At 43.0% G+C, this 25894-nt stretch overlaps 1 protein-coding gene across 1 annotated transcript; it reads right to left on the reverse strand.

Moving 5' to 3' along the window:
• Nucleotides 1-1865: 1865 nt before the first annotated feature.
• Nucleotides 1866-21480, reverse strand: LOC139639585 (gap junction delta-2 protein-like). Its single transcript, XM_071513713.1, has 2 exons — nucleotides 21410-21480; nucleotides 1866-2721 (listed from the first exon to the last, which is right to left on the reverse strand). The coding sequence occupies exons 1-2, from the start codon at nucleotides 21478-21480 to the stop codon at nucleotides 1866-1868; spliced, it is 927 nt and encodes a 308-aa protein (XP_071369814.1).
• Between the last annotated feature and the right edge of the window lie 4414 nt (nucleotides 21481-25894).

The raw sequence follows: 25894 nt of genomic DNA on the forward strand, positions 1-25894 counted from the left end.
GTTAGTAGTAGAAGAAGCAGCAGTAGTAGTATTTCTTTAGTATGTGTCTGGTAGAAAACTACACCTAAGTGATATAGTAATCTCACATTTGAACGATTTACATCATGAAAAAAAAAAGGTGAAATGGCAGCAGCGCACAGTCATTAACACTGGATTTACGCTAATGTTTGTTAAACACTGTACAGCAGAAATGATGTCAGTTTTTGCATAATAATTTATTCACTTTTTTTTTTTTTTTTTTTTCCACATAGATATTATTATTGCTGCAATTCTGGAGCCTTTCAGGTATTCACTCCCCATATTCCCACAACGGGGTGCTATGTTCATATCTCATATATCATTTTTCATCTTAATGCATGCTGAGTATTACATTTCACAGGAGCAGGATGCAAATAAATAAAACAGTCTCTTTTTTAAGTTACATGTCATAATCTATCCATTCTATTAATGCTTCAGTAACATGCCTTTTTCAAAGTCCATAGGGGGAAAAACACTTTTTGGAACATATAGTCTCCATTAGAGGACGAAGGCTTAACAAAGAGCACATTAATAATACATATTGTTAAAGCTGGCAATCTATGATTAATCTTCATCACCACCCAAATTCCCATTCCCCCTCCATGTAAAACCCACCTATACCGCATAGGGAAAAGGCTAAGTGTAATTATTACATTTCATCTATGTACAGTAACTTTGAAATATGGCACCAAATTTTCTTGTGAAGAAAAAAGCTTGTGGTTGTACATGAAAATATTTGTGAATATAGTACTCTTTCCTGTTTAATGGAAAAAAGGAAAATCTATAAGGAATTCCATTCATCCTTTCAGATGGCGATCACACTGACAAGCCAAAGTGGAAACACTAGCACACATTTCTTAAATGTTTTCAATGGATTCAGAGAGTAAACAGCATGCCTTGCAGGCATTGGGAGCATTGTGGTGTCTAACATACTGTTTGAAGGTGAACCTTTTGACTGGGTTTTCTGTGGTAGCATAGCAACAATCGCTTGGTTGCCAACTTGCTAGCGAGTGCTCCGGGGCAATGTGCATTTTCAAAGTCTCCAGTCTGATCGCCGCCTAATGCGGCAAATAATATGTGGAATAGTGAACATTTTTAGGGAAAGCCTGGCACTGGGACAGCAAATCGGCATTCCAGTTTATGCTGATGTATAGTTTTAGTGCTGTCTTTACTTTTTAGCTGTTTAAGTTTCTTAGAGGGTGATTAAAAAAAGGTGCTTGTCCCTTGTTTGCCCTCTGAGTAAATTTACCCGCAGAATATGAACAAACAATCGGAAATAAGGTTTTCATTCCCTCAGCAGCTCAAATTAGCTTAGCATTCCATTTTCTGACTCAAGTCAGACGTAGGCTTATTTTCCCACACACACATGCGCATGCATGCACACGCTTAAGCTCTTGCATATGCACACATACTTGGAAAATGAGGGGATTATTTTCGACCTACAGCAAAGGCAAATGATGAAAGACTTCAGATACTTCAACCTCAGAGCTAGACTTACAGTATTTCAGTATTATTCATAATTACTCAATTTTATCTCTGTGTTTTATATCTGTTGTGTTCTCTTTGAAGGCACCTAGTGTCACCTAGGCAGAGCAGAACTCCCCATCAAGTTTTGTTACAGCAACACAGTTGCCTCTTTAGGAAGGTTATTCTTGTCTCTTGAAGTGTCAAAAACACTAATTTGTGAGTTGATGCTTCATCATGACTACAGAGTGTTTCTATGCTCCTGAATAATGTTGCAGTGGTGAGTTTAGGTTCGTGCCCTAATGATAGGGGGTTCTGGGCCAGGGAAAAGCTCTTCTCCAGAGATCGAGAGGTCCGGGAGCCCCCAGGCAGAGGAGCCTCTGTCAGACGTAGGCTGACTCGCTAGACTGGGTCCTGCCCAGGTTGGGGGCCTGGGACAGGTGTGACACATCCTTCTTGCGCACTTCGCAGATGGACTTCCTGCGGGCCTGCACCCCTCGGATGGCCGTCTTTATCTTCCTCCAGCCAAGGTGGTTGAGCTCGGCCAGGTTGAGCAGCACGCAGATGCCACTTACTGCGAACATAAAGACCAGAAACACGGTCTTTTCTGTGGGCCGAGACACGTAGCACTCCACCTCCTTCACACAGGGGTAGCGATCGCACTCGAACATCCCCGGTACATTGAAGCCATACAGGAAGTACTGACCGGCCAAGAAGCCGATTTCCAGCGCGTTTCGGAACACAACCTGGATGACGTAGAAGCGGGAGATGCCTTCCTGCCGCCGCACCTTAGCGCTCTTGGTGTGCGTGAGTCCCCGGGGCGCGTTCGGGATCTCCTTGACCTCCAGGCAGTCGTGATCCTCCTTACTGCTGTCGGGGTTTTGCACCAGGATGCCGTTGATGTTGCGGAGCTTGCGAGCGTGATGGTCATGGCGCCCGTGGTGACCGTGACCATGGTGATCCATGTAGGGATGCAGGAAAGAGTAGCTGCGGTCACGCTGTTTGGCAGACTGGTGAACAGAATATGTGATGAAGCACAGGCTGGGCGTGCACACCAAGATGATCTGGAAGACCCAGTAGCGGATGTGTGAGATAGGGAAGGCCTTGTCGTAACATGCCTGGTTACAGCCAGGCTGCATGGTGTTACAGATGAACATGATCTGCTCATCCTCATATACTTTCTCGCCCACAATGCCTACTATTAGAATACGGAAAATCACCACCACTGTCAGCAGGATCCTGCAGAGAGACGGAAGGAGAGGGAGAGGGGAGAAGGGATTAGGGAGGGGAGGGGAGGAGGTGAAAGAGAAGAAAGACATCTTGTCAGTTTATGCAGAAGAATTGCACAAATATTCAGGATCATATCTAGGCAGAATTTTGACCAAACAATATAATTGATTGCAAGTCTCAGTTTAACATACCCTGACTGGTGTTTAGATGTTGTTTTTGTATGTTTGTGTGTTTGAGAGTATTGGTTCTTCTCAGACTAAAGGACACGCTTATGTACACCTTGTACACTCAACCACTTCAAATCAATGGAAACAATAGCAGTTCTCAGGCCAAGGACGTATTTATCAGATGTGTGCAAGTGTGTATCTGTGTACTCTGTGTGTGTGTGTGTGTGTGTGTGTGTGTGCGTGTGTGTGTTATCACTCATCTGCTGCGGCAAAGTGCAGCGCTGTAGAAGGGTGGAGTTGTTGCGCTCTAGATAACACGCACACATGAGCTCACTAATCATGAGAGGCTAAAAAAAGGAGTGGTTGTCAGGAGATAAAGGTGATTTAACACTTGTCTTCACTGAGCTGAAATGGAACAGCGCATTAACATCAGCGCAACTGTATTTGTGTGTGATGCATGCTAAAACAGATTGTCACTCATGCTTTTATCTTATTTTATCCAGTGATTTGAGAAACAGTATTTTCTAGAGTCTGCCTCACTACATGAGAGAGGAAGGTGAACGGTGCAGTTGGGATGTTATCGGTCCAAAAATCCCATCAAGTAGAAGACTTTATATGAAGTAGAATAGTGAATAGTCTATATGACTGCCATTAGTGATTATACACTATATTATATTGCCTATGTCAAAAATTCACTGTTAGTATTTTCCAATAATAATTCCACCCATTCTTCATTCTTCTTCATAAATCAATGCATTGTTGCATATAATTTTTTTACATATATTCAAACATTATGAGTTGATTAGCGCTTCTGTCACTACAGTACAGTACTAACAGTCAAAGGTCTGGTTCCATAAAACTCTGAAAGCAGATACCAGTGGGATTTTCTAAATATGTCGACAGCACACATGGCCTGTTTTCTCTTCTCTCTCTCTCTCTCTCTCTCTCTCTTAACTGGGTGGTCAAGAGAAGGAAGAGCAAGGCACTATTATATGGGTCAGTAGTTAGGAGGCACAGTGTCACGGTTGCCAGGCGAGCTTTTAGGGGTGTACCTGCACTCTGAGTGCTTGGTCAAAAGGGACCGTCAGGGAACGCTGCAGCCATTGGCCTTAAAACCGCAAAATGGCGGTGGCTCCTGTCCCAAGGATCATACAGAGGGTGGGTGCTGATTATTAACGATCTAGTGGTGTCGTCATGGCTGTTAGCTATGCTGAACCCTACAGGTGGCCTCTTGCAGGACTTAAAGAGGAAATAGGTGAGCTTGTTCTCGTTGGGCATCATTAGCGCGGCGCTGCAGTATGTATCAGTGCAGAATGGAGGCCAGTGGCCGGCGGATCAGGAGAGCAGAGCAGCTGCTTCTCAAGGTTGCTGAGAGACTGCTGTACTACACCGTTATCTTCTGGTGTCGATCCAGCATGGGTACTGCGGAGCAAGGCTGGGGGGTTTGCGGCTGCACTGTCAGCATTTTCTGATGAGTGAGGAGAGCCTGCACATCATGGGGCTCCCTGGTATTTATGCCACAATGCAGTGGCTGTGTGGGGGACTGTAAAGCATGGGCCTTGTGTGTGGGAGGAGCCAATTATTTAACACCCACTCGTTCACTATGAGGAGACGCATCACAACATTAGGCCACCTAAGGCAACCGAAGGGACAGAGAGAAGGGAGCAAGCCCCCAAGGGAGCTAATAGCACAACTGGTCTGACATCATGACACTGTTGAAGAAGCTGAGGGGAACAGCACTGAAGTCAGTGTTTGGGCCGCTGATGGCCTCAACCAGCCACAGGGGAGAAGGCGAGCCTCATTGGTTTCCATTTGTGAAAGTGTAGGCCGTGACAGGAGACTGGCAGCTACAGACTTTTGCCAGTCCAACCCTGAACTTCAGGACTCTCTGAGGTTTCAGGTTACATTAGTGACAGGAGTTTCTTGGAGGGTAGACAGGGGATTTACAGTTGACTCTACATGAACACTTCTCCATCACAGGTGGACTTTAATGGAGTTTTTGTGATTTGTCTGAGACTGTGTTCCATGTATGTACTTGTAATGCTGAATGAACTCTTTTGGGGGAGATTGAAGATTGAAGATGTTTTCTCTGTGTAGTATGTGTTTGTTGGGGGAAATGGTGGCTATGTGTGAGTATGAGAACAGGCTGTTTTATTAGGGTGATATAAGTTTTCTGTGTTTTAAATGAGCCCTAAATGCCCACACAGTTACCACAGCAACCAGTGAGAGGTGAGGATCAGGGAAAGAGTTCAGGGAGGGAAGGAGTTGGAGAAATAGACGTAGACGTAGACGTATGGAAGAAATAAACAACAACTCAAAAGTGTGAGGAATGTTTAAACAACTGAAATTGTGTTTCCTCAGGGAGAGTCTGGGAGGGGAAAAAAACCCCGAAATGTGTCTGAATGGGAAGAGGAGACAGCGCATGAAAATAGAGCGCCAGACATCTCGAGAGAGAAAGGTGATGGTAGAAGTGACGGAGGAACATGTGTTAGCGTGGATGTGTCTTAAAATAGAGCGGCATGCTGCTGCAGGACTGTTCCTGCACCACCTGCGAATGCATGCGTGTGTGTTTTTGTGCGAGGAAGATGGACAGGAGGAGAGAGAGAGACAGGGAGGGAAAGCCAGCCATGTGTATGCCTTGTGCAAGATGGCAAACGCGTCCGGGCGTCTGAGCTTGGAGCAGCTGCGAGTGTGTACGCTACACTGACTTTCAGTGTGTTTGGAAATATAACAGAAAAAAAAGCTCTGTTTCAGAAATTAAATGCACATATGTGCTGTACATACAGACATGCAGTCACACGCTAAAACGATGCGTGTGCATGTTGAGGACTGTGTGCCAGATGTGTTTCCCTGCTCTGGTGGTTGGACCACAGCTCAATTGACTGAAGGGCTGATATTGACGTTTCTCTGCAGTAAAAAGAGCCATTTGACAGATACTGCTTATTGAGATGCAGCTCTTTGGCAGACGCTGCTTACTGAGATGCAATTATCCGTTCAAATAGAATAGGAAACATGAAACTATGGCAAAGCTTGCTGTGATGTCCAGTCTCAGTGTGTGGATCTGCAACTCTGAATGCTGAAAGACTGGTCTTAGATAGTAAGTTAATTGTTTATAATCAAGAAGTGTAGAATGTCAAATGGCATGCACACTTGAGTAAGACGTTCATATTTTATTATTAGAGGGAATAATCAATGTTATGGAATCTCTGCAGGACATTCACACTTGTTTAACTAGCTGAGTTATTTTAACGGGATCAATCTCTTCTTGGTGTTCTGTGCCTCCTCATTTACCACTGAACACTGTCTGTCTGTCTGTCTGTCTGTCTGTCTGTCTGTCTTGATAAGTCCAGCTAATACTCTGATATACATCAGTCTGTGACTGCAGTGCTGCAGTTTACTTGGTGCAGCTTTATCCACTTGCTGTCACCACTAGTGATTGTAATAAAAAGACAAAAACTTATGAATATATGTATATTACCTCCACAGTTAGAATATTCTGACCTTTAGTGGACTTGTAAAATATTTACTTTGGACAAACTTTTCCCATCCACAGCATATATGCAGTGTATACTTGTTAACTGGGCAGTTTGGATATGTGTTTAAGGAATTGCATTCCAAGACGCTGCAAGTATGGGGTGTTGTGGTGTGTGTGTGTTTGCACACGGGCATGAGTGTGTGTATGAGTGTGTGTATGTGTGTGTGTGTGTGTGTGTGTGTGTGTGTATATGTGTGTGCACGCGCCCTTGTTTGTGTGTGTGTGCGAGCCTGTGTGTATTCTACTGCTGGGTAACAGGATAATCAGCACGGAGCAGATTGCTGCATTAGCAGAAAGCAGTGAAAGAAGGTTATCTGCAAACATCAGTGTTTTAAGTCCTGCAGAGTAACGAGCCCATACATTAGAGCAGACTGAGGCAGGAGAACCCCAAGGGCCCAACTGGCAGAATATTCAATAACCGCCGTAAATGATCAAAAAGATTTTAGAATTGTTAGGATCTCAAACCCAAAGGCAGAATATGAAAATAAGGCCACATATTGAGTCTATACAAAAAGAAAAAAGGAAAAAGAAACAGGCACCAAACCACCAAACTTCTTTGTAGCTTATAGTGTCTCTAACTGCAGATTCCTCACTTAAAGAGTCTCACATCACTCAACACTCATCTCCTCATTTAGCTGCCCTCTTCCTGAAGGGCATCCTAGAGAAGCTAAGGGTGTTCACCACACTTTTGGAGACGTTCTACATTCCTAATACTGTACTGAGGGTTTTAATGGAATTGCTGCATTTGAATGAAAGTGGATCAGTCTTTATCTGTGGATTAGGCTCATATGCTCTATCTTGGAAACTCTTTGCCTGATTTTGAAAAACTTTGGCTGAATGATGCGTCTTGGCATTGAGATCCAGCATTTTCATTATAACGCATCAAGTGCAAATACCAACAGCGGCTAAGTGACATCATACCATTCACTGTTTATGTAGAGGAATGACCAGGAGAGCAAGGAATCTACAAAGAGACAATACTTCACTGCATGACATACATATAATAATATACATACAGTATAAAAGTCAAACTGAAATCTCTTAGTTAGTTGTGTAAGGGCAGACTACTTGTTTTAGACTGCTAATGTTTCATATATTTTTATAAATACATTTCATTTGATGGCTTTAATATTTCTATTTTTGGATGGACTGGATGTAATCTACTTGCATGGACTGGAGCTTCTCATAGAGTCCACTCTCATTTTTAAAAGAAAGGGGAGCATATGTGTGGAGAGTTTTTATTTTGTGAGTCGATTCAACTTCAACTGAAAGAGGATGATACTAATACAAATAAGAAACGTCAATTTATGCCACTGGCCATAAGAAAATTCTGTCCGTGCATCATTATTAGATGACTAAGGTCATAAGAAAAATATATATATATATTCAGACAATATTTGGTGAACATTTGATGTCCTTATGAGACAGGCTTTAGGCTTAAAGTCAATGTGGGGCCGCCTCCAGCCTGTCAATCATCATGAAACTGAAGGCGCCGGTGCTGCACAGGATGGCAGAAAGTTGACAGGAACTGTAGTAGCAGAGATCCATGGAAGAAGAGAGTAGACTGCAGAACACCTTTTATGGTAAAAGCTGTACTATCAGATATAATTTCTATCAACTGTCCCTTAATTGTCCACAGTGGAAGCCATTTTCTCACATCCCCTCTATTGTTATCCTGTTATCCTGTTATGATTTTTCAGCAAAAGAAAAATGCTTTTATTGTTCTTTCCTCTCTGTCATCAATTTCTAGAACTAATCTTTAGTCTTGTCACTGGATGTTGCATGGCAGACAACAAGTTGACTCTGGGCTTGTTAGAATATACAGTGAGCCATTAGTATTGGGACAGTGACTCTTGGTTTGGTATTTGACTCTGAAGTTGAAGTGCAGAGTATCAGTTGAAATGTGAGGGGAATTTCAGTCCAGTTCACCTGTGTAACTGATCCATGTGCTGCTGTTTGACCTGTAAGATTGTGTGTATAGTGTAATGGTAGTTCCTCTTTAGCTGGTGTGTTGGCTGGACATGCAGGCCCTGGCTCTCCCAGAGGCTTTCACACACACTCATACACACACACACACACACACACACACACACACACACACACACATCCATTCAGCAGCTGCTGCTGTCAGCCTCCAGGGACAACAATGGCCCCAAGCACAACAGCAGATGCACAGGGAAACACACACACACACACACACACACACACACACTCACACACACACACACACACACTCACTCACACGTTGTGAATAAAAAGCAACCTGTACTGTATGTGAACAGAGGCTAACAGACGTTTAAAGGTTTATTGCTGCACTTGCAGGGGCACAAGCAGTACTCCAGTATTATCTATAGAAATGCATATTGGAGACCCTGAGTGAAAATATTCTTCCCACTCATGTGGCGCCGCTCTCGATAATAAGCTCCACTGATTGCTGATGGCAGCACGTAATGAGTGAAGACCTTACCAAGCAGAGAAATTAGGTGGCTTAATTACTTGCTATCAGACTGCAGACATTTCTTTCCCCCCCGCCCCCATCGACTGTTTCTCTCTCAAATGGAGTTTTAATAGTTCCAGGTCTTGCCCATATATCAGGCAGAAAGCACGCAACCGCCTGAGGTGCACAAAGGCCTGCTGTGACGAATACTGCTCCCCAACTTCACCACTGTTGCCAAATGTATTCATCATACCAATAAAATAAAAATGACTGGATTTGTAGCTATAAGCCCAACTTATTAAAATCATGATAATGCGTATTTTAAGATAATCAGTTTGTAACTATAGCTTTATTTTGTTATAAACCCTCTATCAGCAGGTGTGCAGTCACTAATCAGCATGTCACACTCACCTACATCTTTATTGGTCAGTCATGTCTTCAATTGAAGCGGTTTGTTTACTTCTGGCCTGACATCAATGGTGTTTTCATAACTACTGAGACTATTAAACATAAATGTTTAGTAGAAGACTTCTCTGACATTTGTGATTTCAGAGAAGAATCATGAAAAGTGTCAGCCCTTTCCTTCTGTACATTTCCTTTTGGCCAAAACAGAGTCAACACATGGAGGTATAATTATCTCGCTTGCCAAGAAAAGCCTCTCAAGGCAATGGCTTCCAATAATTTTCAGGAATAGAAGAGGAAATAGAGAAAACTTTTTGGAAAAGACTCAACAGGCCATCCATTGTATTTGGGCTGAGACAGACCAAATATGTCACAAGACTTGATTTATGATTAAAAAATACTTTACCAGCTTTGATTAGCAAATTAAATGTCAGAAATGTGCTTAAATCTTCAGATACATGAACTGGAATTAATACATTTTGTTAACTATATGCCTGTGGACTATTAATGTTTTCAACTTGATTTCTTCCTCAAGCAAAACTAATTTATTGTAACAGATATGCGCCACAGATGACACTTCTTTCTAGAAACTGATTACATGCCTAACCATACATGACAATAATGCAGTCTGTACCAGACGCCTTCCTCCACCCCATTTGTCTTTCTGCCATCTGAAATTACCTTAATTTTACCCTTTAATTTCATATTCATAATTGACTCTAAATTCAAGCTACCTAAGACAAACATTATGCAAAGGTACTTGTATCTAAAATAATTTGAAAGTTAAGAACCTTCAAAAGACTGATATCAGCATTTTCCCTTGGTTCCTTACCAGCACATTTTGCTGAGTGCATCAATATACGATTTCAAAATATCCCATAAATCACATGGTGGTTATTCAATATTTCGAGCAATGGCAGTTTCCTATTTATTTTATTTATTTATTCAGTTTATTTGACAGGGACAGTGCATATTAATAAGCATTACTGTAAATATGCCAGAGTTAGTCAAAATGCTAGCTTTTATCTGTAGTTCCCTTAGTGGTCAACACATTTGACTTGGGGAAAAAAAACACAGACAGGTTTTCAGTATAAAATATTGAGGATTGTACAAGAGGATGATCTGCAGCAAGGTTCTGCACACACACATTCATGTTGTAATTTATGTCATAGCAATTCTTGCTATCTGTGGATCTTGATCCTTGAATTACACTTGGAGGGATTTTTATTGTCCAATGCGAAATGGAGGATTCAAGTTTTATGTGAATGAAAAAACTATTTCGTTCCACCCAGAGCAGATGATTCTATTTTGAAGCAGGACATTGACAGAGAAGATTAGGCTTATTCTATCACTGGCTAACTGTCATCGGTCACGGTAGGGCAGTACCCAATGCTCCGTACCCCAGCTTGCCCAAATCAAACCACATATGTCTGGAGCCTATTTTAGCTCATAACTTTAGAAAATGTAGTCACAAATGAACCTTCACTTGAAGAAAGAAGTTACTCTGCATGTGATGTTTAAAGGAAAATTCCACCCGCAGATACTCTTACACTGTTATATCTCATCAATTTTGTGATGAAGTGTTCAAATTTACCTTTCTGGTGTGCCCACTTTCCCTCAACCTGCCTCGTCTACTAGTTCAGTTGAAGTTGCATTCAACTGTTGGTTGTACATGTTGCTGGAGAAAGAAATAGTGATAGTGACAGCAGAGCAAGATAGCGAGTTTTTCCAGTAAGAAAAAGTGAGAGTCATGCTCCTTACTGAAAACACAACATGTCTTGTCTGTAGAGACATTCTGTGGGTAGAGAAATTGGTCTCTCTGCCTCTTCCATGATGGATTTCTCCCTGTATGGCTGTTGACTGTCGGTGCACATTGGCGGCTCTGGAAAGAAGCCCTTGTTCGTTCATTCAGAGGGATTGACACCAAAACCCGATGTTGGCCGTTCATCTTTAACATAGTTGACATTTTTTTGCTCTCAAACTCTATTGTAGCTGCGCTTATAATATCTCGATGTTGTCTATGCTAACTGACCAGTTGAGTAAGAAGAATGCTACGTCTGCATAAATGCTTTCTCTAACTTCACCTTTCCAGTGATCAAAAGCTTCTCCAGTATTAATACGGTGTCTCTCCCAACTCAGTTGTGTTCTTTCTTCTGCTGACATGGTTATTGAGTGAACAGAGAGGAAAAACAACCTGCAATGGCTCCGTGGCGTGTTCGTATGTTCTCGTGCGCGTGCTTGAAAGCCATGTGATAAGTGTTATTGTTGTACGGGGACCCACTGGCGCTACTAGTGGCCGAAAACATCTTTAATGGCATTGTGTAGAGTGAATGTGATGAAGCTAGATGGGAAACTGTTGTTGCACAAACAGGGGTCTCAGCCTCCCTGTGTGCAATTTCTTCATGCTTCTTAATCTGTAACATACTCAAATAGGCAAAAGTGAACCAGCAGCGCATGGGATTGACATTGCCTTCACCTCCTCAGTCATAATGGTCACTGACTCGGGTGACTAGGCTTTGGCCCATTTGGCTAGCTCGTGTAGGCAGGATCGAGTCAAAGCCAGAGGAGGCAAGGATGTAGAAAGAAATTTGACCTGACGTGAACATGAAATGTTTATTATTGTTTTTGTTCTGATGCCTCTCACAAAAACCATTTACATCAAAAAATAAAAAAGTCCAAGATGTCTACGCTCATTTTAGAATTTTCCAAGTTCTAAACTTGGAAAATTCCAGTTTAGAACTCCTCACTCTCAGTGGGTGTGTTCCCCACTGCTTTTAAGCAAGCCCAGGTTACCCCGCTACTAAAGAAACCTACACTCAACCCATCTCAGGTTGATAATTACAGGCCGGTTTCACTACTCACCTTTCTTTCCAAAACACTTGAGCGGGCGGTCTTTAATCAAGTCTCTGAATTCCTTTCTGAGAACCGCCTGTATGATCCCAACCAGTCTGGCTTCAAACGCGGACACTCTACCGAGACTGCGCTCTTGTCTGTAGTAGAAACACTGCGATCAGCTAGAGCTGCCGGTCAGTCCTCTGTCCTACTGCTACTTGACCTATCGGCCGCCTTTGACACGGTGAACCACCAAATCCTCCTCTCCACACTCGCTGAGCTCGGCTTCTCAGGATCTACCCTCTGCTGGTTTGAGTCCTACCTCTCAGGGAGATCCTTCAGAGTGTCTTGGAGAGGGGAAGTGTCTAAATCCCACTACTTGTCCACAGGGGTACCTCAAGGGTCAGTGCTTGGACCCCTTCTCTTTTCATTATACACCACCTCATTGGGTGCAGTGATCCGCTCACATGGCTTCTCTTATCATTCATATGCTGACGATACCCAGCTCCTCCTGTCGTTCCCGCCAGACGACCCCACAGTCTCGGCGCGGATATCGGCATGCTTCGCCGACATCTCGGCTTGGATGAAGGAACGCCACCTTCAGCTTAACTTGTCAAAGACTGAGCTCCTTGTCATCCCAGCCAGTCCCTCTATACAACAACAAATCAGTATCCAGCTCAAATCAACTGAGCTCATACCCACAAAGTCTGCCAGAAACTTGGGTGTCATGATTGATGACCAGCTAACCTTCAAGGAGCATGTGACTTCTGTTGCTCGGTCATGCCGATTTGCTCTATACAATATCAGGAAGATCAGACCCTACCTGTCTGAGCATGCAGCACAACTCCTGGTACAGGCTCTTGTAATATCACGCCTTGACTACTGCAACTCCTTACTGGCAGGGCTCCCGGCATGTACGCTCAAACCTCTGCAGATGATCCAGAACGCGGCGGCGCGTCTGGTCTTCAACCAGCCCAAAAGAGCACATGTCACTCCGCTATTCACATCCCTCCACTGGCTCCCAGTTGCTGCCCGCATCAAGTTCAAGTCCTTGATGCTCGCCTACAAAACAATAACCAAAATGGCTCCGACCTACCTGAACTCCCTCATTCAGGTCTACGCTCCCTCCCGCTCACTACGCTTTGCCATGGAGCGGTGCCTGGTGCTGCCACCTCAGCAGTGGTTTCCCGGTGGTGGAACGAGTTGCCAAACTCCATTCGATCCGCAGAATCCCTCTCTATCCTTAAGAAAAGGCTAAAGACCCAGCTCTTTAGCGAATACCTCCTTTCATAAAAAAAAAAAAAAAAAAAAAAAAAAAATTTGATGCACTCTATGCATTACCTCATAGCACTGCCTTGTAGCACTCCCTCGTAGCACCTATGTCCTGTTGGACCAGAACTTAGCTTGTTGCACTGTCTCGTAGCACCTTTGTCCTGTTGGACCAGAACTTAGCTCTATAGCACTTACTCTTGTTGTTCTCTCCTATCTAGAAACTTGCTTGTGTTGTATGCAAATCTCATGTGTAAGTCGCTTTGGATAAAAGCATCTGCCAAATGTGAAATTGTAAATTGTAATTGAGATTTTCAGTATAAATAATGCTGAAACAAATATATATACATTTTGCAGGTACCTTTGCATTGGCCGCTCCCCCTCAGACCCACACTGAATATGGCAGCTATTTGTTTCAGTCTCTGCAAAGGGTCTATGGGTCTAACTATTGGACATCATTTAAGGATTAGCAATCCAATTCAGGTTTGAACCTAAACCTTCCCTTGGAAAATTCCAGTTTAGAATTGGACATCCTGGGTTGCATGGAAAAACATCCAGTTGTGACTAAAATATCGCTTGATCCAACAGCAAAGTAGACTTAAACCCTGAAACATGAAGTTGTAAAGCCACCAGCCTATCTGGTCCTGTGTAAGAACATAGCTTTCTTACAGCTTCTGCAGACTTTCTGGAAGATTATTCATGTTTCTGCCTATGTCACGGTGCCTGGTTGTCATTGATATTTCCACTTAGAATTTTTTTTTCATAGCTGCTAGTTTCTGTAATACACTATGAGTTGAAATTGAGGCTTTTAATTCCGTCAAACCATTAGGGATTAAGACCAGGACCCCAGGATTTGCCACCCATCTTCCTTTTTCTCCATCTTCCTCCAGGGAGAGACTTTGGGTACACTGGGAAATAAGATATTGCCTAAATCGATGCAGTGCAATTTTAAAACAGCAGTCCACTCTGAAAATAAAAAGCTAATTGAGGCAGTTGCCACACTATAAAGAAGAAAATGGCACTGCAGGTACAAAAACACATGCAGTAGGCTAGTGTAGATACTGCACTTCCCTCACATAATGAGCTTGTATATTAGGTCTCTCATATTGCAGTCATGCACCACAATTATGAAAGTAACTCACTGCAATTAAATGCACTTAAGCCCTGGTTATTTATGAGCTTGTTACTGCAATAGATGTGTTGCCTTACTTTCTCTTTAAGTTCCCAGTCTACCATTTTTGTTTATCTTTATCTTTATTTGCCCATTATGACATTTCTATATCAATCAGCATTTGGCTTGCCAATACATGCTTCAGTGTTCATTGCGCCATGTGCAACTTAATTATCCATTTTCTAAAATGATCTAACATTCCTCAAAATTACAGATTTTTAATGCATGAAGGAAAATTGTTGGAATGAATTATTTTTAGGCAATATGTAAAGGGAAACACTACATGCCATATACATTTCATCAACACCCTTTTCTATCCATCCATGTTTACTCGCACCCCAACCTCTGTTGCCTAAATGAATAATAGCTGGTACAGAATGAAAGCCGAGATCAGCTTTACTGGCAAAATTCCCTCTCCAGCAGTTAAATCAATAGCATTCAACATCAGGGATTGCTGCATAAATGAACTAATGACATTTCAAGATGTGCAGAAAAATGGTTTAATCTGAAAGAAAGCCCAGCCGAACAGGAGGATGGATTACTAATTCTGTCAACAGTGGAGATTTATAGCATGCATTGTATTGCAACACAACACAATCTTTTAACAGCCTTCCCAGGAATATCTTTTTTTTTATCCTAAGAGCAGACTGTGATCAATGGTCCTGTTTACTATTAAACAGGATGATGCCCTCAATTAAAAGAGAACATTCCTAAATCTTAAATTATTTTGGGAGAAGTAGGGTGCCCTTGTCAAAGTAGGGTACCTCTTTCTTGTGGATATCCTGACCTGTTTTACTGTAAGAGAAGTGGAGGGTGAGCAAAAATCTTTGTACAAAAAACACATGGTTGAGCACATTCTGGGAGGGAATTGTTTGAAGGGCAAACAGGCCGGTTTCAAGATCTCCTCCATCTGTACACATTCCTACTATTAGAGCAAGCCATGATGTTGGGATTTGGTTCCATCAAACTTTACAAGACCCATCCATTTCAAGCGTTACCCATTGTTTTTTGGGGGGTTTTTTTGTTTTATTTTTGTTATTTCAAATAATGTTAAATTCTATTCTAAGTATCTCATACTTCAGTTGTTACTTTACAGTGAAAGGCCGGTCAAATCTTTATTAATATTTAATGAATGACTTAACATGAGGTGCAATTTACAATAAGAGGCCAAATACCCTTTATTGAGATTGTATGCATCATTTATGAAGTATTTATAATGCTCAAGTAGCGAGTGATGGATCTTAAATTATATATCAATCTATTATAGCTATATCTATTATAAGTAAAATTAATATAGAATTTCCAAACAACTACATAAATAATTTTTAATAGACACCAAAATAATGTGTATTTTTTATTATCAAAATTCTCACTTTGATTGAAAGGCCATATATGACATGTAATGCCTTAAAATTCCCTCTGAGTTTATCTGCCTCAACAACAGAGAGCTCCCACTTCTTATTAGAGCCGCTGTTTATTCAGCCAGAGCTGCATTGCTGTGTTTGCACAGATAGTGAATATTGCATGTAATTTCTCTCACAGTGGCATTGTCCTCACCTCTGTCAATAAACAGCTAAGTGCATTACATTAAAATGAATGTCAAATAAAAACATAATAGGTCTTGAAAAATCAGCTTATTATATATTATTAAAATGCCTCATCATCGCAGAGGAACGTATATTGTGTTTTACTTGTGTGTGTGTGTGCGTGTGTGTGTGCAGCAGCAGGGTCAGTCAGTTCTGACACAGATTCTCAACGCTGCCGGTACTGAGCCTCTGCAGAGGGAAAACTTTCCTTCTTTTCCTCCCTCTCTGTCCTCTTCTCCACTTTGTACCCTTTTTGTTCTGCCTCTGCAGCTTATATCCTCTCCTCTCTGTCCCTCCATCCTGCAATCTTTATTATTTTATCTTTCTTAGATCACTCTAGTCCTCCATTATCTCTGCCTCTGTTTTCGCTCTACTTGTCCCTGGCACTGACCTCACTACAGCATTGCAGTGTAGAAATAGATGCATCAACACACTTCCTTCCTTTCTTTCTTCCTTCCTACCTGCAAGGTGTATAACTGACTTAATGTTGGATCCCCTACGGCTTCATCCTCTCACGGTAGAATGCATGTTTTGTACGACAGACCACAACCACAGGTATACTTGTACATACATCACACACACACGCACACACGTACACACACACCTGCACACACACGCACACGCACACACACACACACACACACATACAAGCACACCAGTGGTCTGTAGCCTCTGCAAAGAGTCAGTAAACCCTGTCAGCAATATTGCAATGAATATGAAAAAGGAAATATGCAGTATTTCATTTTAGAATATATGTTCCCATTCAGTCAAAGTAAAATCACAATATCATGTCACCAAATGTCACCTCAAGAATAATGGACCAAGAAAAGTGGTCACTTTTTTCTATCCTCATTGAGAAGTAAAACATGTAACCCATATTTTCTGAAGAAATTAAGGCGACATCTCAGATGTCAAAGAGCTGAGATATGGTCCAACCTGCCCAGCACCTGCACGAAGCACTGCATGCACCAGGGAGGTTGGAGTGATAAAAACTCCTGAATGCAGGGAAGACTAGAGAGGAGCCACAACAATCTCCAGGCACAGAAATAGCCCAAAACAATACCCAAGATATGGCAATCCCATAGAAATTAAACCTCAGAAATGGCCTTCCATTGTCTGTACTGTTTGGACAAATCCCTATCTCAGGCAGGGTTGGCAAAGCATACAAACATTTGCCCCACTGGATTAACCTGGTCTTATTCATGTGTAGGTGGAGAGCATTTACTGGACATAAAGTGCTCAAATGCTGGTCCAATAGAGAAGAAAAAGGTGGAGAATGAAAGGAAGAGAAGGTGAATATCTAATTTATAAATAAATAATATATTAAATTGTACAATCAACACTTAAATGTTTGTACGTGATTATTGTATAGGCCAACATTAAAAATTACAAATCAATTTTTGGCTGTCAGTTTGATATTAGTTGCCAAATTGCCATGTTTTTTTTTTATTAAAAAATGTCAGACATTTAATGTCAGACAATCATAAATATTATCAAGGCTACTAGTATCATTGTTTATAAGCAAATACAGCTTTGTGTCATCAGCATTTATGTGACAAAAACTGAGCATAAAGGGTATAGAAAGCAAGACAGTTTGTTGTTGTGTATCAACAAGGTGCTTTGCTCTAAAAGCCAGTCAACACACAATTTGCAGAAAGTATGAATATCATTTATTTGCAATTACTAAGCTAACCCATTTGATCCAGATACAGCGCTGCAATACATCCAGAAGGTGGCTTGATCCCTAGGGCCGCTGGGCCTGGTGCTAGCTTCACTTCTTCTGTGCTCTTATACAAATTTTGAGAGCATGACATGAGAATAAACTTGATTTTGATTTCCTTATACCATACCTAAATGACAGTGGATGATACTGCAAACCTCCCTGGGATTAGAAAGCTGTTTTTTTGGTTAACCGTTGGTGTTTGACTGTTGTTAGTGTTGATGTATGCGTAGCTAGGCTAATAGCACAAGTTGTGGCGTTATCTTTGAGCAGACTACCTCTGCCCTCCATCAAGGGCAGAAACAATTAGTTAATCAGCTTAATTGACACACAGAATGAGAGTTAGTATTTGGGTAAGTTGGACACTACAGCTTGTGCTGCACAGTGAACTATCTAATGTGCAGAGCCCCAGGGTTATAACAGCTGTGAATATAACACAGCTTTGACTATAATTTCCATCACTGACTAATCATGTTTACAGTTGTAAACAGTTGTAAACAGTTGTAAAAGTGCCAAAGTAGAGGTAAGGCTTAGTCTATAGAAAGAGGAATACAGAAAATGTATCTTTGAATGAGTCATTGTATATCAAAGAGCATCTTTAAGTGAAATTTTCTGACCACTAGAGGGTGACAGAAACCACAGCACATTTGTAAACAACACACAGCAAAGCCACTGCACTACGGGGGCCTACTAAGGACAAACATTGCAAAGCACCGTGCATAAAGGCTAATAGCAAAGCTAAATCTACCTACAGAGAAGTGTTGCCAGTTACCAGTCTCGCTTTGACAGATCTTTCTCCTGCTGAAGGTTACATGTCCCACAATGACAAGTGAAGAGGCAGGTAGCAAGTTTACTAGTTTACCAGTTTAACAAGTTTACTTGCTCGCTTCATCGATTCTGTTATTACAAGATTTTTTTTCAGGAACGGAAGGGGGAGAGCGGCGCTTTTAAACAGCGAGGGAGGAACAAAGCTAGTTTTTAAAAAATGAAATGCTACTGATTGGACGGGAGGAGCTTAATTCCGGAGCTGAATTTGACAACAAAGCTTTAGAAAAGAGGAGAAAACAGCAACACAGCTAGCTGCTGTGTGGATATTGGCTTATCAATGAAATCTCCTCTTAATTTCAGGCTTGGTTACAAGGTGATATCGCTTATTGCAGGTTTAAGAAACATCTTAATTGTAGCTAGCTTAGACATTGTAGACATCCTACAGCACTGTTTAAAAGGCTCTCATCACACACAAACTCTTAACAAACTAGAAGACAGAGAGCGCAAACACTAAGTCAGATTAATTGCTCCTTGGCCCAAGGCCTATCATTTCACCAAATTTCATGTAAATCCAGTCATGAATTTTTTTAGATATTCTGCTAGTTAACAGTAATGAAATTCTTTGGCGGCTGTAAAAAGAAATCCAGGAAACTATAAACACCTTGCACAATGCTGTTTATGCATATAGTGATTCTATAGGAGAGGTTTCTTGGCTCGCATAGAATAGACAAGCAGAATAGATTGAGGGAAACTCATTGGAAAGCAGCTAATGTTACAGCTAATGCCTAGGGGCCAACTAGAGAGCCTTGTAGGACAAACACAGTCTGCGAGAAGCCAAAACACATAGGGATCATTTACTGAGCAATTCAGCATATTCAGCACAGCAGTACATAAAACCATGAGATGTCCTGTGGGCATCATACAAACTACTTCCTCTCTGGAGGACAGTCACTCAATTTCCAGTTCAAGTTACCAATTAATTCATCTAACATTATGTTATTTTGGAGGTTGAATGTTTTTGGAACAGTGAGTAAGAGATACAGTAGACTACTCTTATCTACAATAAGATTAAGAGAAGATAAAGGACCAGGCCAATTTAGCCTGCAAAGCATTGCTCGTTTTATTCTATCTATTTTGGGGATCTGGGGAACCCTTTCTTTGTTGGGCCTGTGAAACGCATGATCAACCAACTGCTCAAATTAAGGATAAAAGGAGTTACCATTACATCATGAGAGTATTCATTATGCTGCAGACAAATCGAAAGCCGCCTCTGTGCCTCTGACAAATCGTTCATTCATTGAATCGTTCAACGATTCATTTTCTGTATTCCTCTTTTTTGTGCTGACATGGTGTTAAGGATTCCAGCTGCCAGGCCTGGATTTTAAGTCAAGTAAATGTGGGAAGCACGCATTACTGTATGCAGGTTTTCATTCTATCCGAAGATTACAGCAGGTGATTTCACTGATTAGCCCACCTTCAGCCAGAGAGGAGGAACTAATCAGTGAAATCAGCCTCTTGCCTCTGAAAGTAGTAACTGAAATGTACTTTTACACCTATCCTGTGTTGACTTGTCTTACAGAAATGTTATTATTGCTCTGTATAATGTAACTCACACCTTCACCAATACAGAGCATTACCATACGATAAATATATTGCTCTACACTATTTCTTTAAGTTGAAGGATGTAGCCTAATGGTTGCGTGTACACACAGTGCATAGTGTACTCAGTGAAAGCCCTACACCTTTCAGTCCTTTAAATTACACCCCTGCAAGAACACATGCACACACCGAGATAAAAAAGCACTTGGATGGGGGAGAAGGTTAGGCCTTGCCCTTGTTGTGGACTACCTGTGGTCTGGTTTAATGAGCGCAGCAGTGCAGTAGCCTCTATTCTCACACTGAACAGTGCAGCCAAATTCCATGTCTGCCTTTGTTTTTCTGAAATGTAACCTTCAAATCATAAATCTGGTCATCCACATGTTCCCCAGGCTAAACCAGATTGATTCCTCACTGCTGTGTAACAATACAGCATTGGATTCCCAATGTGACACTTAAACTGTGTTTAATGGGTGGAAAATTGCACCTTTGAATTTGATTAATCACACAGAGATGATGGAGCATATTTTTCACACACCAGATATTACAGTATGTCCCCAAAGCATGTCTCCACTGTTAGTCAAACTACAAGCTCGTCTGTTCACACACAAATTATGAGAAGTGATTTATGCAGACTTTCACCAAGATTCAAATAAGTGTCTGTCGCGAGGGGCAAGAATGAACTTGCTTTTTTCCTTTTTCTCTCTCAAGTTCAGACTGAGTTCAGAGCCATTTCCTCCCCTTTGATTCTTCCTTCTACACCTGCTTTCTCATCATCCTTTCATCCTCTGCACCTCTGCTCTCCTCTCACTCCCACTCCCCTCTCCTCCTTCTGTCCTATTGGTCTGCAGCCAGTAGCATCAAGCTGTATCTATCAATAGCTGGGCTATTAGGTAGTATCAACACAGGAGCCTATCTGAATTAACCATAATGCCCAGTAAAGCCTGCTATTGATTATGTGCAATTAGTTTATCCCTTAACTAATGATGGGTGTGGAGAGAGTAAGGGTGAGGAGAGTGTGGAGGGTTGAGTAAAGGATGGGGGGGGGGGGGCAGGAAGGACTATGGAGGACAGTGGAGGGGGCCACTGGGACAAGCCTGAGGAAAGGGGGGTGTCCAACCACTGAGAGAACATACACACCACACACATAAAAACAAAGACACCCAGGTCATGAAAAAAAGAACACAGACACAAAACAGGAAAATAAGTCTTACCTCCCAATCATGGTGGAATGCTGCTGGACAGCCGCCTCCAGCAGCCGCTCCAAAATGGTCCACTCGCCCATGGTGATGGAAAGACGGAAGAACTGTCAGAAGAAGAAATGGGACTCGACTGGGGGGGAGCCTGCCCCTCTTCCTCCGCCGCACCCCTCTCCTTCCTCCAGGGGACTGGCCTGCGCTCCGGTGGACGTCCGGCCGGCGCAGTGAGGGTACACCCGGCCCTTGTCCCACGCCGGCTCCTTTTGACCTCTACACGTTGACCTGGCCGCCCGTCCGCGGATGTGTGTGTGCGAGTGTGTGTACGTGTCTTCTCTCGGGCCCGTCCCGCTGTGCTTCTTCTTCCTGGCAGAGGAGAGAGAGGTGCTAAAGCTGAATGCCTCTCCCCCCCCCCCCACCTCTCCCTCTTTCTTTCAGTCTCTCCCCTTTACCCCCCTCCCCTGTGCAGTGATGCTTGTCCTCCCCCTGCCGCACCACTCTGTTCTGCGCTATAGCATATGCTATAGCTCACTGTATGACAGCCATGATCACCCCCTCTCTCTCTCTCTCTCTTCTCTTCCCTCTTCCTCCCCTTTGCTCTTTTCTGCTCCTCTTCTCCCTCCTCTTCTCCTCCTCTCTTCCTCTCTCCGTCCCTGTCTGCGTCCTCCACCCTACCCCCAGGGCGCTCCTTGTACCTCAGATGCACTCCCTGCCATCGGCGCCGCTCAGCGCTCGTCCTTGCATTGTGCAGAATCCCTACCTCTGCTGCACCCTTGCTACTCTAACCCAAACACAAACACAAGCACACACGCTGCATACAGTTGATCCTCCAACACCATGAACGCACACTCACTGCCACAGCTCTGAATCCCCACTCTCTCCCCCACTTCCTACAGAGGATTGCAGATCCACACCAGCGCACAAAGCTCCTCCTGCCGCGCACCGTCTTGCCTGCTGAATGTCATTTTAAAGATTGGAGGAATGGTCGCTCCTACAGCTCTGAGCACTACAAGGACCCATAAAAACCTGCACGCACACACACAGCCACACACACAGCCCCACACACACACGCAGCCCCACACATACACACACACACACACGCTGCCACCCAGTCCCTCAGTAATAAATCAGCTGCCTTGCTGCATCCAGTGAGGCTGAACCGCGGCGGTGTGCTGCAGACCTGCTGTCCTGTATTGTCCCCCTGGCTAATTTCAGCACAGTCCAATGCCCGGAGTCATGTCTGCCGCAGAGAGCGGGGATGAAAAGCTGTCCTGTGAAGCCTATTTCTGGGCTCCATCATCTGGCATCCCACTCTCTCTCTCTCTCCTTGCTCTCCTTCTCCCTCCGCTCTTCCTCCTTCCCCCTTTCCTCACGTTTGTGTGCAGAGCTTGGTCTCGCCAGCTACCTATAGGTCCTCTCTCTGCTTTGTGTACTCCCTCTCTCTCTCTCTCTCTCTCTCTCTCTCCCTCTCCCCCTCTCTCTCTCTCGCTCATGCAATCGCTCTATCTCTGTCACACTCTGTAAGCATGCAACACCCCCCCTCCTCTCTTAGATCTTCTCTCTCTCTCCCTCCCTCCTTTCCTCTCTGGTAAATGTGCTTGGATTGCTACCCTGATCGCTGCTTCACTTATGCTTGCAAGAATCCCTCCCTCTATAGTGCTGTGTGTCTGTTCCTGCCTGATGTTACACAGAAAGGAGGGATTGGAGATCTGACCATGCCTCCTGCCCTCCTTCTCTCTGCAATCCTTTGTTTCCGTCTGGCAGCTTGGCGGTGTTTCCTGTACTCTCACCGCAGCTCCCGTTCATTCAAACGGTCTCTCTATTTCTCTCTCTCTCTTTTCTCACTCTCTGTTACACATCATCCAGCCCATGCTTCGAGGGAGAGGATTACGGGAGAATCATGGCTCCCCCCCCATCTATCTCCTCCCTTTCTCCATCTTACTGTACTCGGCTTGACAGCACACCTATTTCTCCCTGACCCAACCCTCATGCCCTTACTGTATTTTCTCTCCTCCTCTTCTTCTTCCCCTCTCCCTCATTCTGTCCATTTCCCCTCCTCCATTACACCCCTCCTTGCTCTCTCTCCCTCTCAGGAGAGATGAGCACTGGATTGTACTTTGCTGTGACATTGAAAGCTGCATTCATTAGATTAATATTAAGGTGGTGTGTAAATGGGATAGTCTCCCTCCAACACACACACACACACACACACACACAGATACAGACATATGCAAAGTGCATCATTAAATGCATGTTTTCACACACTCGCATACCTGCACAGTAGACAAATATAAGAAACCCAAAATAGGTGTGCGTATCTTTATCTATAGGACATGTGATGAGGGGAAGAGAAATAAAAATAGCAGAAGAGGAAATGAATAAGTGTTAAATAGGTGAGTCAGACCCAAGGCTTTCCCATCTAGAAGATTGAGTCACGTTCTGCAGAGGTACATGATGTAATGGCATGATGTGGGACCAGCACACCAGAATGCAGTCATGGCTTGAGGTGACACATCCAGTTCATCTGTACTGTACTTTCTTTCTGTTCTGACATGATCCTTTAGTCAACGGTTTATTGGTTCTAGAAGGAGACGCGTGTCTGTGGGATGCTTTGGTAACATCACTAACGTCCTCACATCCAATGCTGCTGTATGTCTTAACAAATCAGCCAAGGCACTCAATTAGTGGAGAGGAGAGCAGGTTCACAATCCCAGCCCTTACACAGCAAACCTCCACAGTGAATTAGTGATTGATCTATCGCGTTGTACGTGTGTGCATGCACACGTGCAAACACCCTCTTCTTGTGTGTGTGTGTGTGTGTGTGTGTGTGTGTGTGTGTGAGAAAGAGAGAGAGGGGGAGAGGGAGAGAGAGAGCAAGGGAGCGCGAAAGAGAATTGTGTTAGTTCAGCATCTTCAGCGGGGGACTCGGGGTCTCTCCCTTACCAAGGACATATGGCGTAGGAGTGAGGGGAGAGGGGAGGGAAGGGGAGGGGAGGGAGGCGGTGGAGGGAAGGGGAGGGGAGGGAGGCGGTGGAGGGGAGGGGAGGGGAGGGAGGCGGTGGAGTGTAGCAGGGGCCGGCCTGGCCAGGCTTGGGTTAGAAACAGAGCTTCAGAAGCGCTGGCATCAGCCGGCTGGGGCTCTGAGGAGAGAGTTCAGAGCTGGATGGCACATGAGAGAGAGGGAGACAGAGAGAGGGAGAGAGAGAGAGAGAGAGGGGGAGAGAGAGAAAGGACGCAGGTGTGTCATCAGTGACCTAGAACAGCCAGCTTAAGCATGCATAAACACACATACTGTACTCACAGTCATACTAAATCACCATATATACCTACATGGATGATAACACAAAATGGTATTATTCATATTAAAATAACCTCAGTTCAATTGTTAGGGCCCAAAGGTAGAAAAAATGCCAAATGTGCATATTGAACAGTACATATTTTTGCATATGAATTAGTAAAAGAGCGGCAAATCTGCAAAGTCTGACATGCTTCTATATCCTGTAGAGATAGCTTTTAAAACATATCTAAGAGTGAAGTTAGTTTATCCTCGCAACAACAGCGCCAGATATAAGATGTAAATGAGAGGTGATTATTAATAAATAATAATGGGAGTATGAATATGATGAATCGCTGGTAGAATATTCAAATGAAAGCGAGCAGAAAGGTCCACCCCCAGCTTTGTGGAGGCCCTCAGTAAGATCCCATGCTGCAACTTTTTCAATTCACAAATATATAAGACACAGAAAATTATTTATTATATTTATCATTTTTACTAGAGTAAGCCAAGTCAAAGCAAAATCAATACTGAAACAAATACTGAGTATACAAAATATTAGGAACACCATCTTAATATTGAGTTGCATTCTCACATGATCCGTTTTTCACTTGTCTCAAGGCTTAAAAACGTTTTTCTTTGTCTCCTCCCTTCATCAACATTTCCCCTTAAAGATCAAAATGGAAGTAGCTGGTGAAATCAATAAGGGATCATCGCTTTCACTTGAATCCACTTGGCCCGTCTATTTCATGAGAGAGCAAGCGTTTCTGATAGGCTGTTTGATGTTTTCCCTTGATACTTTCTACTTTGGATGTGAAATAGTACAGTGACCATGAGTTTAAAGTATCTGTCTGCTTTAATTTGAATATGTTTTATGCCTTTTGTTAGGAAGTTGTGATATTGGTGCTTGCCCCTGTCTGCTGCAGGATGAGAGGATGCCATTTAAAACTTTATGATTTGCACCTCAGGATAGTAGAAATAATGTTAGATTTCAGAAGTCATTACTGACACTGAACACAACATGTTACTGCCTCTGCCACTATTTTGTGGATAATTCAGCTGTCAGGTTTCATTTGATGAAACTTTTTAACACATTATTCTAACACAATAGGTAAAGAAACAAATTTGAGTGAAAAACATTTTATTCAGCTTTGTTAGAAATGGGATAGCTGACCTTGAATAAAGCTGTGAATAGCTGTTGCAATAAATCTCAGAACATTTAGAGTTCT

Source organism: Centroberyx affinis, unplaced genomic scaffold, assembly GCF_046629955.1.
Source record: "Centroberyx affinis isolate AG114_WGS23_722 - 3 ecotype Tasmania unplaced genomic scaffold, CSIRO-AGI_Caff_v1 ptg007438l_1, whole genome shotgun sequence".
NCBI lineage: Eukaryota > Metazoa > Chordata > Actinopteri > Beryciformes > Berycidae > Centroberyx > Centroberyx affinis.